Source organism: Misgurnus anguillicaudatus, chromosome 5 (genome assembly GCF_027580225.2).
Source record: "Misgurnus anguillicaudatus chromosome 5, ASM2758022v2, whole genome shotgun sequence".
NCBI lineage: Eukaryota > Metazoa > Chordata > Actinopteri > Cypriniformes > Cobitidae > Misgurnus > Misgurnus anguillicaudatus.
In genome coordinates this window covers 36,812,100-36,827,611 of record NC_073341.2, presented here as the reverse complement: position 1 = coordinate 36,827,611, position 15,512 = coordinate 36,812,100, and the positions used below count along the sequence as shown (strand labels likewise).

General features: G+C 37.7%; 1 protein-coding gene across 1 annotated transcript in view; it reads left to right on the top strand.

The window, feature by feature from the left end:
* The window catches only part of LOC129414523 (clustered mitochondria protein homolog), a 46,174-nt gene that overhangs the window by 13,707 nt on the left and 16,955 nt on the right, over positions 1-15,512 (top strand). Inside the window, exons 2-12 of the mRNA XM_055168591.2 lie at positions 4,667-4,749; positions 5,274-5,445; positions 6,173-6,304; positions 6,401-6,555; positions 6,660-6,814; positions 8,988-9,110; positions 9,200-9,332; positions 12,256-12,348; positions 12,451-13,139; positions 13,244-13,317; positions 13,411-13,515. Coding sequence (XP_055024566.2) covers positions 4,667-4,749; positions 5,274-5,445; positions 6,173-6,304; positions 6,401-6,555; positions 6,660-6,814; positions 8,988-9,110; positions 9,200-9,332; positions 12,256-12,348; positions 12,451-13,139; positions 13,244-13,317; positions 13,411-13,515 — 1,914 coding nt within the window. The remainder of the gene's footprint in view (positions 1-4,666; positions 4,750-5,273; positions 5,446-6,172; positions 6,305-6,400; positions 6,556-6,659; positions 6,815-8,987; positions 9,111-9,199; positions 9,333-12,255; positions 12,349-12,450; positions 13,140-13,243; positions 13,318-13,410; positions 13,516-15,512) is intronic.

Genomic DNA, 15,512 nt, shown 5'->3' with positions numbered 1-15,512 from the left:
ACTTGTTTGTAGGTACGTAATGAGGTTTGTCGTATCTAATACTGACGATGTTGTTGTTTTCACCAGTTATATGTACACATCCTAGGAGCGGTACATATGCATCACCTACTGACTGATATTCGATAATGTCAGTATAGATATAGAGCGTATAGAATCCACCATTTATGTCTGCCTGATACGGCGCTCTCGTCACAACATCCTTTATAGGCTCAGGAGGGGCAGGTGCTCGCATGGCTATCCCTATAGGCACATTAGGTCGCAACCCTAAAATGACCGCCAACTTGCCGGTAAACATTAACGAGATACCGGGCGGTGCTTTTAAAAATACCTTGTTTCTTATGTTATCATACCCCATGAATCCGTTAGGGTTTAGAGCCTTATTTATTTCACTAACCACCGATGTGACATTTTCATAATATCCAGCTTTTATAAAGTGTCGCTTGCTGTCGTTGAAAATATTGGACGCTCCTACTTCTGTATTTAAATCAAAAAATGCGTCTTCGGTACTAAATGTGTACCATGTCCTAGGATATTCAATTTCAACAATCCCCACCTCCCATTTACCCCTCAGGTTTATAGGATTGCCTAATACGGTCCTATAATTTGAGATAGTATTGTTGGTGTAGACACCAGAAGATGCGTTGCATGGTAATGTAACATAAAAGCCACCCTCACCCATGTCTATTTTTTATTGGACTGCCTTTATTCTACGTGAGTTCCTCCTTTTTAAGGATTCTGTATATCGACCACATCTTTTTCTTCGACCCAACTATTAAATTTATCAGGCCATCCGAGCCATTTCACTAAAACCACTATTTTTTTGCCACGTTTTTTCTTGTCTAAGATTTTTTCTACCTTAAATGCTTTGTTTTCACACACAGATATTTTTTGTAATTCTTGTTCGTAAAACCGACCATCGATAACATCGTTGTCATAATCATGTAGTTTGTAGACCGGCGGATCCCTGGGTATACACTCTGCGATTGTAAAATACTCTTCTGTGTAATTCTGTTCATAACCTTTCGCGAATGGACCCCTAACTTTGGAGATTCTAACAACATCACCGATCTTGTATTTAAAACACGCAGGTTTGTCTCGTCGCACTCCTGCAGGTCCATACAGATTTTCAAACACAACGTGTTCAATATCTTTGTTGACATCCACGGGTCTCATCTTAATACTCCTGTGATAACTGGTGTTGTAGCCCCGCGTGATATCTTGTAACACGTCAATATATCTCCTGGAGTTTGTGGCTGTTAAAAAACGCCACATCAAGTTTTTGAGGCTACGATTAAACCTTTCAACCACAGAAGCTTTTAAATCCGATGCGACGGCAAAATGATGGATATTATATTTTTTAACAACTTCTTGAAAATGTTTGTTAAAAAATTCTTTCCCCTGATCCGTCTGTATTTTTTGAGGCACCCGGCCTTCCCCAAGTATTGACTCAAAAGCCTTAGCGACCTCATGGCCGCTTTTGTTCTTTAAGACCCGAGTCCATGCATATTTACTAAACACATCTATGCATGTGAGTAAAAATTTTGTGTCGTCATTTTCCTTGGAATATGCAGACATATCGACCAAATCAGCTTGAAACTGCATGTCTATCCCATAAACAATCACTCTGTTTCTTTTGAATTTAAGAGGAGCCTGTCTATGTAACGTGTAGGCATCCTGTGAGGAGACCCATTCTGAAACTTCCTCGTCATTTAAACGTACATCGTAATCTTTTAAAACAGCTTGTTTTAAACGATTTTTACCACCTAAGGACCCCGGGTTGGAGGGTGTGTAATAAACCTTACTCATGAGTTCTGCCGACATGATGTCGTCTCATCAGACCACAAATAAGTAATGCATGAGATTTAAGTAAATAGTCTTTTTTATTTTCACACAACAACGATAATACAGAAAGCCATTACAGGGTGTCTAAATACCATAAAAAATGTATACATGAAACAATTTTTTTATCAATCATATATTCAGCAGCTGTTGCAACAACTTCACACACATTAAATTGTGGATTCTTTAAAACCATAGCAATGCATAAATCAATTACGTATGTAGACATTGTGATTACATCTCCTATGTAAAAATCATCATGACTTTTATACATCAAATCTAGAGTTTTTTTAATAAAAATACAAGGTTGCTCTTCGGCATTAACACACATCTGGACCATGGTGTCCCATGACGTAGCAATATCTCGCACATCAGACATTTGTTGTTTGAGACTGGTCACACGTTTGCTGCTTTCACAAGCATCAGGTTTGAAATCAGAGTCAGTTTCAAGAGATATCACGCTACATAAGAGATTAACCAGTTCATGTTTATAATGGTTTTTAAACATATTTTTAATCAGTCCGGTAAAGCACAGGTTCCCCATTTGAAAGTCGATGTCAGTTCAAACTCAGCAGATTTTACTCCAGGAGTCCACACAATCGTTGACAAGTTTTTCACATTTATCATCGATTAGCTCATCTGTGATTTCTTTCAGCTTAGACACAACGTAAGGCTCAGACCTTAATTCACACAGAATAGCGTCCACAGCACCTTGGATCCTCATGGGATGAGATTTCAGGCCGATCTGGTTCAGAGCTTGTACGATGATGTGTTTAAACTCCGGTTTAAACAACGTACTGGTAAAATCTTCATAATTAAATTCAAAGTAATAGGGCGTGGGTTCGTAAAGGCATCCGTGTTGTATTTGGCTTGGGTGGTTCACCTTGCAGCCGTAGCATTCACGCTTCATCTTTGCCCCGACGGCGCATCCCAGAACGGACGCAACAATGGCCTTTATTAGCTTAAAGCCAGCGACGCCGATACAGCCGTCCACGCTGTCGTCTGATGCTCCGTGCGCGGCTGCGGCGATGTTACAGCTACGCGTAGTGAGGAAAGTCAGGTTGTGATACCCCAGTTCTCTGCAGAACTCATCCAGCCAGCTGTTAATAGCCGCGGTGTCTCCAGCACTTGGCGGGGGAGCATCCATGGTATCGGGTGTATCTATGACGGTGTGGTAAGGAGTTTCAAAGTCTTGAGACATGTTGAATCAATGTGTCTGGGGTCTGTGGTCCGGGGTCTTTTAATGTTTGTAGTAAGTGGGCGGAGACGGCATCTCGCCGGTCCCCGCCATGCTTCCACGGGGGTCAAACAATTTAACCCTTACGGCATTGTATTGGTCACGCATCTTGCACCATCTAAACATTTTGTCAATGTGTGCAAAAACATCTCCAAGCACACGAACATCGCGCCACTGGAAAATGAATTGCAGATCGTAGTGGTTGTTGTGCTCATCCTCAGGGATAGGCCATGTATACTCAGAAATCTTTGATACGTCTCTACAGGTGAAAATGTAGACACAATCATCAAGTTTCTTTTTACACTGGTTGGCGACAACACGATAGTGCATCCCCCGGGTCACACCATTCCACTCACCAACGTACAACGGTCGATCACAAAACTCTTGCACATCTTTCCAGATACGTTTGTAGAACAAGGACCAGTCTTTAGCAGGGAGAAAAAGGCATGGATCTCCGTATGTTTGTTTCTCACCAGACTCCACACTGTAAAGCTTTACAGTGCGCAATTTCTTGTCAAACTCGTAGTACCCCAAACGCTTGTCCGCCATTAGAAATTCATATTTAACCATGTCTTCCGAATCATGTAAAAACTCTGCCAAACGCACACGATGCCCCACACCCCTCTTGGGCGCAAAAGTCACATCTTCATCCACTTCCATACCAGAAGCCGGAGGGGTATTAAATGCGCCAGCCATTGTTCAACGGTTAAGACAGAACCAAAGTCTTTTCATTCACTGAAAACCTATAACCTGTTTTAAACAAGCCTATCTTATAACACCCATTTATACAACACACACACACACGCTGTGAGACGCGCTGGGGCGAGACGCACAGTGGGGGCGAGAGAGAGAGAGAGAGATCGCTGACAGCACAGGTCCGCTTGTGAAACTACGCAGTCTAAAACTATAAACTTTATTTTTTGACAGCAATAAACATGACAGCATAGGCTTGACATAAAACACACACACAGGAATAACAACGAGCTGATTGACACATCGTAAAACACGCACAGGATACTCGCTGTCTAAAGCCCTTGATATACGACAGTCCAGAAACTGGACAGATTGTACACCTTTTGATTGATAGTCCCGCCCCCTGTCAAAGGGGGTCATAAATCAATCAAATTTTGACAGATAGTGGTCCCTTACAACTACTAACTATTCATGTTGTTACGCTGATCAAATGTTTTTATCAAATTGAAAAATTTCTTTTAAACCTCATGTACCTACTGTAAAAAGAACCACACTGTAAAAAATAATACGCTGGATTTACTTAAAAAAATAGTGCATCATTTTTGCATCCACTTTTTAAATTAAGTTGTACTTTTAGCGTTTGCATAAATTGCTTAAAATTCAATGTAATACTTAAAAAATGGATGCAAAAATGATGCACTATATTTTTAAGTGCAGGTTGCAATTTCCACAAAAAATGGTGTAATACCAAATGTCTCTTTCCCTCTTTTCCAATTTCAGTGACATTTGAACAGATATTTCCTAACTCTCTTCTGTAACGTGTTTTAGCCTGAAACGCATTTCTGAGCTCGGAATGAAGAATACAGTAACTCGAAACCCATTTTTCAAACTCTGCAGATGTTTCTGGAAGCAAAAGTGATGATGATGGGACATTTCTAGTGAAGATTCAGGGTGGAGGTGTCGATGCATTTGAACTGCAGGTGAGTTTTACACATTGATAAATTCTATCCATTTACAAATATTTAAAGTCAAAATGTGTACCCCAGCTGTGACTGGGGCTGTACTCTTTCAAAAAATACAACTTTCAGAGTTCATATTAGTATCTCAAAGGTACCAAAGAGAGCTTATTAGTACCTCAGTAACTGTAGCTTTAAGATGATTCAGAAAAATGCATCACCTAAATCTGAACTTTTTAATATTTAATAAAATGATATACAGTTAGTACGCGTCACCTTTAAGTCCCATACTGTCTTGTATGTTTGCTGACACTTTGAAACTTCATCATATAATGTGATGATATTCAAACATTAGGTGGTTCATATCTGGTGCTCAAATCTAGTTGAGTTTATGTATGCAAATAAGTTCAGTTATCTGACAAAAGATCAGATCATCAAAAGATGCAAATCGTGTCGTTCAGAGATGTTACATTCGATGGAGTGCTGACATTACCTGTGCTCGAGTATGGCAATGTGTGTTTCTGATGTTTTGAGTTTTCTCTGTGCAGGTGAATGGATTCTGGCTGGTCCAGGATGCCATAATGACAATCTTGGGCAGAGAAGAAGTAGCACCCCGCACGTCTCTTGCTCTCGCCCTTTCAGGAGTGACCCTTGACCCCCTGGCTGAACTTCGGGATGTCAAGGGATTCAAAAGCGGAGTGACTCTCCGTCTAGTGGAAGGTAAATGCGAAATCATTCAATGGCTACATTTGTGATGGTTTTCTTTCTGGGGGTCTGGTTTTGCATTTATTTATGGGTTTGGCAGACACTTTTATCCAAAAGCAACGTTCTTATCCAAGAACGTTGTCAGAAAAATGCTACAAATGCTGTTAATAGCATGGTATCCTTTTAAAATGTACCATTTATGAACGTTCGAGGTCCCAGTACATACCCTTGAGGTACTAATATGCACCCTTTAGGTACAAAGGTGTATTTGTTTAAAAGGGTACCACCCTAGCGTACCTTTGCGCTGCTGAGCTGCAGGAATGTAGTTAAACTAGTACAACAGCTTGGACCACCTACCATAGTCCAAAAACCATCATGATCCAATCACCAGCTGGTAATCATTCTAGTCAACCAGCTTGGACTGACTAACCAGAAACCAGCTGGTGTTTCATAAAACAAAACAAAACAAAAAAGGTTAAAAGGTTTATGCTGATTTTAACTGTTTTCTTACCGGGGGGAGTTTGTGTAAAAATCTGTGGGGGTTTTGTCATACTGGTTTAGCAACTTTTTGATTCACTGGGGCTGGTTTAATGTCAAACGTCGAGCCAAGTGAGTCACAGAGAATTCAGTGTGGGAAAACGCATCTACTATGACTTACAACTCATTACTCACTGAATTAACCAGATGCAATAAAATTCAGATTCATGAAGCCAAACCGGATTTAATTGTGTGTGCGTTACAGAGCCGTACTCGCCTCGGTCGGCACAGGCTCACCTGTCACGTGTGCAAGAAATGCTGAGAGCCGCCGGACCCCAGGATGCCATGTTGGAGGGCCGATCACCGAGTGTGCTTCACACGCTTACACAGACAGCGGGTAAGAAAGATGTGCTTTATCACATGTGCATGTTTTCAGTTCATCATTGATTTATGTTCACATTTATGGCATTAAATGTGTGTTTGTGTGTATTAGAAGCCCCTCCCACTCTCCACTCATCCAAAAACAGACGAGCCAATAGTAAATCAGAGCAGTCAGCTGAAGCTCCATCCCCTCCCGTCTACATCCAACCCGGAGCTTCAGACCTTCCCCCTTTGACAACCCTGCTGCCCAACAACGCACACAATGATGTGTGTATTTTTTAGCTGACTGATCTCATTTCATTTTCAATATTAATCATAGACTGATAATGATATTTATATGTAATAATATAACATATACAATCACTTTCCAGACTTCCAGTTACCTGATAGACCTGTCACTCAGTTGTTGGAATCCGCCCCCTGGTTTTAGGAAACTGCAGGGTGACTTTATGTATATCAGTGTTCACACGTTGGAGGGCAAACAGTGTGACATCACTTCTTCCCCACGTGGGTTTTATGTGAACAGGTAAGGTCATTCTAGAATAACCTATTATTAAATTAATAATGTTATTAATGCAGTATGTATACTTTACAACAGGGGTCTCCAAACCTTTTTGTGAGCAAGGGCTACCACAATGGATAAAACTATCTGAGAGGCTACTTTTTGATATAGTCTACACTGCAAAAAACGATTTTCTAGAAAAAGTTTCTCAATATTTTTGTCTTGTTTTCAGGGAAAATATCTAAAAATTCTTCAATGAAGATGTTTTTTCTTGATGAGCAAAACAACCCAAGAAAATAAGTCTAGTTTTTAGACAAAAATATAAATTTTAAGTGATTTTGTGCATGAAACAAGCAAAAAAAAAAATCTGCCAATGGGGTAAGCAAATTTTTCTTGAATTTAGTGTTTAAGAAAAATGTCCAAGATTTTTTGCTTACCCCATTAGATTTTTTTTTGCTTGTTTTTATACACAAAATCACTTAAATTTGATATTTTTGGTCTAAGAACTAGACTTATTTTCTTGGGTCGTTTTGCTCATCAAGAAAAAGCATCTTAATTTAAGATTTTTTTTATATTATTACTGAAAACAAGACAAAAATACTAATAATTTTTTCTTGAAAATTTTTTTTTTGCAGTGTACTCAAAACTTTTTTCTTTTACTTATTTTCTTTTACTTGTTGATATGTTTTATCATTGTTAAACATGTTAACATGCATGCAAGAAGTCAAGCTAATATAATAATATGTAAATATTGTAAATATTACAATTGAGAATATTAATAGAATGTGTTTTGGCGGGCACCTTACAGACTCTGTGCGGGCAACCTGGTGCCCTCGGGCACCTTGTTAGAGACCACTACTTTACACAGTTTGCAAACTTGCTGCATTTAATATCCACTACATTTTACAAAATGTAGCATATAAAACACAAAGCATACTGTGCTACACTGCAAAAAATTATTTTCAAGAAAAAAATCTTAGTATTTTTGTCTTGTTTTCAAAAATTTGATATTTTTTGTCTAAAATCTAAACTTATTTTCTTGGGTCATTTTGCTCATCAAGAAAAAGCATCTTAATTTAAGATTTTTTAGATATTTCTACTGAAAACTAGACAAAAATACTAATAATTTTTTTTCTTGAAAATCCTTTTTTGCAAAAAATGACTTTTTTATTTAGTATTTTTGTCTTGTTTTCAGTACAAATATATAAAAAAATTTAAATCAAGATTTATTTTCTTGATGAGCAAAATTACCTAAGAAAATAATAAGATAATTTAAGTGAATTTGTGCCTGAAACTGCAAATAGAGTAAGAAAAAATCTTGAAATAGGTTTACTTTTTTCTTGAATACTTAAAAGATTTCTTGAATTCTTACCCCATTGGCAGATTGTATTTATTTATTTATTATTAAGCACAAATTCACTTAAATTTAATGTTGTTGGGGTTTTTTTGTCTAAAAATTTGACTTATTTTCTTAAGTAATTTTGCTCATCAAAAAAATAAAAATTTGTAGATATTTGCGCTGAAAACAAGACAAAAAAACTAAGTAGGAAAGTCATTCTTTTTTGCAGTGAAAAAACACTGCATGTATTATTAATATAGTATAGATTAAATGTATAGCTGTAATGCACTTCAAGTGTCATAGCAGACACTTTTGTCCAAAGCGATTTACAAATGAGAGAGCTTTTGTTTTTGTAATGGTGCTTAAACAATCATGTTGGACAATTTTAAAAAATTCACTGTCACTAGGGTGGTACAATTCAAATCAAAAGTACACCTTTGCACCTCTAGGTGCATTTTCCCGGACAGGGTTTATTCTAGTCCCAGACTAAAATGCATGTTTGATCTGCCTTAATTTAAAAACACCTTGTACTATCATATCTTTACTATCAGTGCCATTGTTTTGTCTCAAGATGCACATCAGTATTGTTTCATATTCTCTGTAAGGTATGCTTGTAAAAACTACTTAAATGTCCTAATATAACTAGTCCTGGATTAATCGAAACCCTGTCTGGGAACCTCAGAGGTACATATCTGTACTTTTAAAAAAATACTGCCCCATTGTTGACAGCTAAGTTGGGATCATTTTGTGTATTAAGAAAGGATGAAAGATTTGGAAGAAAGTGTTTGCAAAATGCATGAATGTATAATTGATTTGTATAAGATTCACAGAATAATAATCATGTTATTTGTGTTTCAGATCGACTTTTGACATGTTTGACCCTCGTCCTGCTGCGTCCACTCCAGTGTATCACTGCCTGACCGATCTGCTGTCCCATCTCAGCCCAAAGTTTAAACACAACCTCAGTGCACAGAGACACAGGTGATGATGCTCAGATACACACTCACACACGTGTTCACACTTGTGTGATTCAGTTCACTTTACTTTAGTGTGTTTGTGTATCCATACAGACCGTCACTTCCAACCGAGGAGACTTTGCCAACTCTGAACCGCACACTTAGCTGGTTGGGAGTCTCTTCGATTCACTCACATAAATCCAGTTTCAGTGGTCGTCTGGGTTTGGATCAGGACCTCAACACACAGGTACTGTACACACTTGTGCTTTTTAGTCTTTAGTTTAAATTAGTTTCTAGGCATGACTGTTTAATGTTTTTGACGCACTATTATAAAAATGAATGCCACTTTTCACAAAGTTTACAAAAATAAAAGCCTTAAATAAAAAACGAAATGTTTGTATTTGTTGACATTAGTAATAAATGAACTTACAATGAGCAATATCAATAGTATCAATAGTATTTCGTAGTCTTTGTTAATGTCAATAAAGTTATTCATGTTTGTTCATTATCCATTAATGTTAACAGTTATCTTATAGGGGTGGTTTCCTAGACAGGGATAAAACTAGTCCTAGACCTGGTTTAAACTAATCCCTGTCTGGGAAACCACCCCATAAATAAGTAAAATGAATTTAAAAAAAAATTCTGGATTATTTTCAACCCACCGTTGGTTGAAAAAGGTAAGGACCCAACACGTTGGGTTGTAATTCCACTTATGCTGGGTTGTTTTAACATTTTCTGGGTTAATTTAACCCAACCACTGGGTTTGTGCCTTTTTTTACCTCATGCTGGGTTGAAAATAACCCGCCATTTTTTTAAGTGTATGTGGCTGCTTGAAGATTTAAGAATAAGAAATTCATTGGTAACACTTTATTTTACGATGTCTTTGTTACACATGCTACATGTAATTATTATAGTAATAACAGTTAATTATGCATAACTAACCCTAAACCAAACCCTAATCCTAACCCCATCCCTATAGAAAGTACATGTTGTTAATGATTATTACTTAGTACTTAAATGTATAATTACACTGTAACAGTGATACTGTTAAATAAAGTGTGACCAATTCATTTGTTGTAACTGACTGCCAAACATATACATAGTCATACACTGTAAAAAGGATATCATATCGACATATATTTTTATGTTACTTTGACTTAACAAATTGAAAGCAACTTGTTTTTCAAAGTTATATCAATTTATCACAAGTCAAAATCAGTAGCGGCCGGTGACTTCTTGTTCGAGGGTGCATGATGCGAAGCTCATTAAAACATGTATTTCGGCCATCGTGTGTGGCTCGTCATGTCAAAATATGTGTTTGGTGCGCCGTGTGAACCTATGTGCATCACGTGTGATGTCAAAATAAGTGCCTGCTGCAGACGCTTCAAAGGGGTTGCCAGATACTCACCTTATCTCATGTAAAATCAGAGTTTAGTGTTAAGTTATTGTCTTGCGAGTATTTTGTGAACATGAGTGTCTCTTTTATCATAAACCGGTTTGATACATCTGCAGCAGGCACGTACCGTATATTCCCGAATATAAGACAAGTTTTTTTTTTACTAAAAATAGACTGAAAAATGTGGGTGCGTCTTATATTCGCGATATAGACAAAATCACGGGGAAAACAGTAGGGCGCCAACACGATAGGTTAGATGTGTTTGATTAAAAGCAGATGGTTGTTTTCTATCTATCTTCACAGTTACATACATACATGGGCCTACATAATTATTGCATTTTTTTGGAAAGGTTATTCATTTTTGTGACTTATTCATTCATTTCTGTACTTATTCATTAACAGAGTGCACTTTATTTTGTGACAAATTAATCCAGATATTTAATGAATGGTGTTAAAATGTTTTTCCCATAAAGTATCACTAGAATTTTAATAAAATTATTTTCTGTGGAAAACCAGGTTTTTTTCCACAAAATCTCTTTTTTCCAAAAAATATATCTGGAAAATGGGGTATATACGGTATTTTGACATGACGCATGATGCACATAGGTTCACATAAAGCACCGAATACATATTTTGAAATCACATCCCTCGGAAGAGAAGTCATAGGCCGCCACTGGTCAAAATTGAATTGCATAATTAACTTGGTTTTATATATAATTTTATTTATATAGTGCTTTTCACAATTTGGTAATTGTATCAAAGCAGCTTTACATTAACAGAAGCAGTGAAAAGCACAGAACATCGACAGATAGTACAACATAATTCAATTTAAACTACTATATTTTAAGTTTTGATCTTTGATAAGTCGACATAACTTAGTTAAAGGGACACTCCACTTTTTTTGAAAATATGCTTATTTTCCAGCTCCCCTAGGGTTAAACATTTGATTTTTACCGTTTTGGAATCCATTTAGCTGATATCCGGGTCTGGCGCAGGCCCTTTTAGCATAGCTTGGCACAATTAGTTGAGTCTGATTAGACCATTGGCATCGCGCTAAAGGTGACTAGGGAGTTTCGGTATTTTTCCTATTTGGAGGTTGACTCTTCTGTGGTTGCATCGTGTACTGAGACAGACAGAAAATTAAAAGTTGTGATTTTCTGGGCAGATATGACTAGGAACTGTACTCTCATTCTGGCGTAATAGGGACTTTGCTTCTGTGGCATGGCTGCGGCAGGGTTAGTAATATTACACACTGCCCGAAAATAGTCCCCTTGGTAACTTTCAATAGCAGAGGACTATTTTCGGGCAGTGTGTAATATTACTACGCCTGCTGCAGCCATGTTACAGCAGCAAAGTCCTTGATTATTACGCCAGAATAAGAGTATAGTTTGTAGCCATATCTGCCTAGAAAACTGTATCTTTTAATTTTCCATCGGTCTTAGTACACGATGTAACTACATAAGAGTCAGGTTTTATATAGGAAAAATATCTTTACTCTTTGGTTATTTTTTGCGCGATGCTAATGGTCTATTCAGATTCAATGGATTATGCTAAGCTATGCTAAAAGTGCTAGCGCCAGACCCGGAGATCGGCTAAATGGATTTCAAAACAGTAAGAATCAAATGTTTAACTCTAGGGGAGTTGGAAAATTAGCATTTTTTCCAAAAAAGTGGAATGTCCCTTTAAGATAAAGTAACATAAAAATATATGTTGATTTGACAAAAGTGCTGCATTTTTTAAAGTGTAACAATAAAACTCCTGAAATTGTTTCTAGGCTCCTGACTGGAACAAAGAAATCCAAGCAGCCAGAGATCTTCCACAGAGAACCTTAGAGGAGAGACTTCAGAGAGACAGAGCTTTACTACAGGTGTCCATCTATACATTATGTGAAACCTGGTGTTTGCCATATTAAAGTTTCTTAACATGGCCGACAAACAGAGAAGTTTTATAACGTTCTGTCCTTATGCAGGTCAACAGTGCTTTTGTGACTGCCGTAGCTCAGGCGGCAGAAAGGGTCATTGATGGTTTTGTTGACCCTCTCAATGATTCTCACGAGGAACCGGCTTTCTTATGGGGTGGTGTGTTCATGGGCGTGCCGGTGCGTGGTGAGGAGTGGATGGGTGGAGAACGAGGCCACAAGGCGGCTCAGCGTCTCGAACTGCGAGGGATTCAAGTTTACAGCGACCTGGAAGGAGACCTCCAAAACCTGCACACCATCCCCACAGCGCTGGCCGACTACCGCGGTGTTCGGTTGTCCGCGCAGGCACTGGCTCCTGGACTCCAGGGCCCCGAGCAAGCTGAAGTTCCTAACGGCCTTTTGTACGGATTCAGCTTGGGGCCGTTGGAAAATCCAGCAAGACGGAAACTCCTAGAACTACTGGCTCATTCGGCAAAGGCTATTGCTCTGCAAAGACACGCTGTCCTGGGGCCGTCCGGTCATCAGGTGCCCCTCTTTACTTCTGTAGATGCCCAGGGAATACTGGGGGCCGATGGTCGGTATTACTTGCTGGATGTGTATCGTACCATGCCTGCTGATACCAATTTCCTGGTGGAAGATGGAGTAGAAACGGATCCGGGAGATGAGGGTTTTCCTAGGCGGTATCCTCATGGCTTGTGCCGTTTACGACCGGAGCTAGTGAAGGCGTTTATTCAGCACAAGTGAGAAACTGTCTCAAATCTTTTAAAAAGTTTTTAACACTTCACCTTTGAATTTAGAATCAGCGATGTACATCCTTCTAATCAGCTTGTTTTCTTTATTTCAGACACGATCAGTTTTCGTCATGTGTGAAAGCTCGCATGGAGGAGAACGGAGGAGTTGAGGAGTGCATGAAAGCCTGTGAGATGCTCAAAACTATCTGTGTACTAAGACTGTGGACTGAACGTGTGAGATGATATGAAGGTGACTTTATGTGTGTATTTTTGTTGGTAGGTGACTCCCGGAGCACGGATGCAGTACGAGGCGCATGCAAAGACGTTGGATCCGTCAGTGACATCATCTTTGAGATGCGTTTTATCCCCAATGTCTACTCACCAGGTCAGTTAATTCTTTTTTAGTATTTTCACAAAAGTTTAATGCCTTCCAGAAAATGTTCTTCTATAGACGGTTTCAGTAGTAACAACATAAACAAGTGGCTTTCGTGGTCAACATGAAACTTCCGGTAAACTCGGCTAAGAATAAATAACGACAAAGTCCTTTTCAAGTCGTTTATTTATATAACAAGCAAAATAAACAACACGTAGATTACCTGGAAAACCAAAAAATTGTTATTTTCGATGAGGTATTTGTTTAAGAGTTTAGTTTCAGCAACTAGTCAGACCATTAAACAAACAGAAACCAGAAGTAAAGTTTGGATGACACGCTTAATCACGTCACCGCACGTGCGTCCGATGAAATGGTCTATAAATATATAAACATACAATATATCAAATGAAAGAACAAACCCTCTGCTTTCAAGCAAAAATCCTAAAAAAATTAATCTTCATTTGTTCTCTTTTATCACCTCTCAAATATGGATAGTTTTTTTTTATTCCAAATTTTGAGCAAAAGCTGAGATAATTGCACTTTTGTAAAGGACTTTTGTTAGAGATATCTTTCAGAGCGATAATCAAAACTTACAAAAAGCTTCTACTGTTTCTAAATCTATGGATACTTTAGTGTTTTATAAGTACTGTAAGAGCGCTGCCTAAATATGGATTGCCGTAAAAACTCGTCATTGGCAGGAAATTGTTTTCTCTTAATTGACAAGATAACTCGTCAATGGCGGGGAAAGAGTTAATTCCCCCCGTGTCAAAGTGCTGAGCAATAACTTCTTGTTGCGATGACACACGCATCCTCACTACGCTTCGTGATACTGTCAAGAATTTCTGCGTTTTTTCGTGATCGTATCACGAATTTCACTTTGTGCCATTGTCACGTATTGGTTACTCAACCGCTTTTTCCTATTTTCAAACCAGTGTCACTTCAGTTTAGGGTTAGATTTGGTGTTTGCGTTAGGATGTCATTTTATGTAAATCCAACCCTAAACCAAAGCGACAATGGTAAGAAAATAGGACAAAACAGTAGAGTAACCAATACGTGACAATGACACATAAACAGAAATTCGTGATACGATCACCAAAAAACGCAGAAATTTGTGACAGTATCACAAAAAGGATAAAAAAATTATGTGACTATTGGTACGTAATTTCGTGTGACTGGGCTGCATTACGGCACGCCCCCTTACGGCATTGTTTCTACCATTTGTTCACACAGGACGTTTTCCGTAAATGTTATGGCAATATTATAGGTCCCCTTCACGGGCGCGATCCCAAAACATTTACGGAACGTGTTTGTGTTCACAAAAAAAGCCTCTATGCAAATTTTACCAAAATTTTCTGGGACCAAAGTGCTGTGTGAATGAGGTCATCATATCCTTGTCTTTAACAGCTATTACTCATCTCTCAAGATATGCATAAGAATTTGGTCTTTCACTACACCGTTACCCATACGCGAAAAAATAAATTTATTTTGGCCAAAATACCAATAAGGCAAAAAATATTATTCCAAATATAATTTTACATTTATTTAAAAAAATACAAAAAATGGCCCAAAAATATATGTATTGAAACATATTTTGAAATATGTTTAAAAAAAATTCACCAATGTATTGTTTACCCATACGACAAAAAAATTTATTTGGCCAAAAATCTGTTTTAAATATATTTCTAAATGCATTTTGTAGAAAGTAAACCTTAATTAAATATAATTTTTAATTTAGTTTTAACCTTCCTATATTAACATATATTTCTAAACGTATTTAAAGGGCAACAAATACATTTCAAATTTTACAACCCATATGGCAAAAAAAAAAAAAAATTCTTGGCCAAAATATACAAGTTTGTATAAAATGTATGAGGTATAAAATGTATGTGAAAGTGTGTATAAAATTATAAGTATATTTTTGCAGTTAAACATATATTTAAATTTAAACTTTTTTTAATCTGTTATGTATACAGGTTTGTAAAAAAACATACAAAGTTTTTCTTCCAATG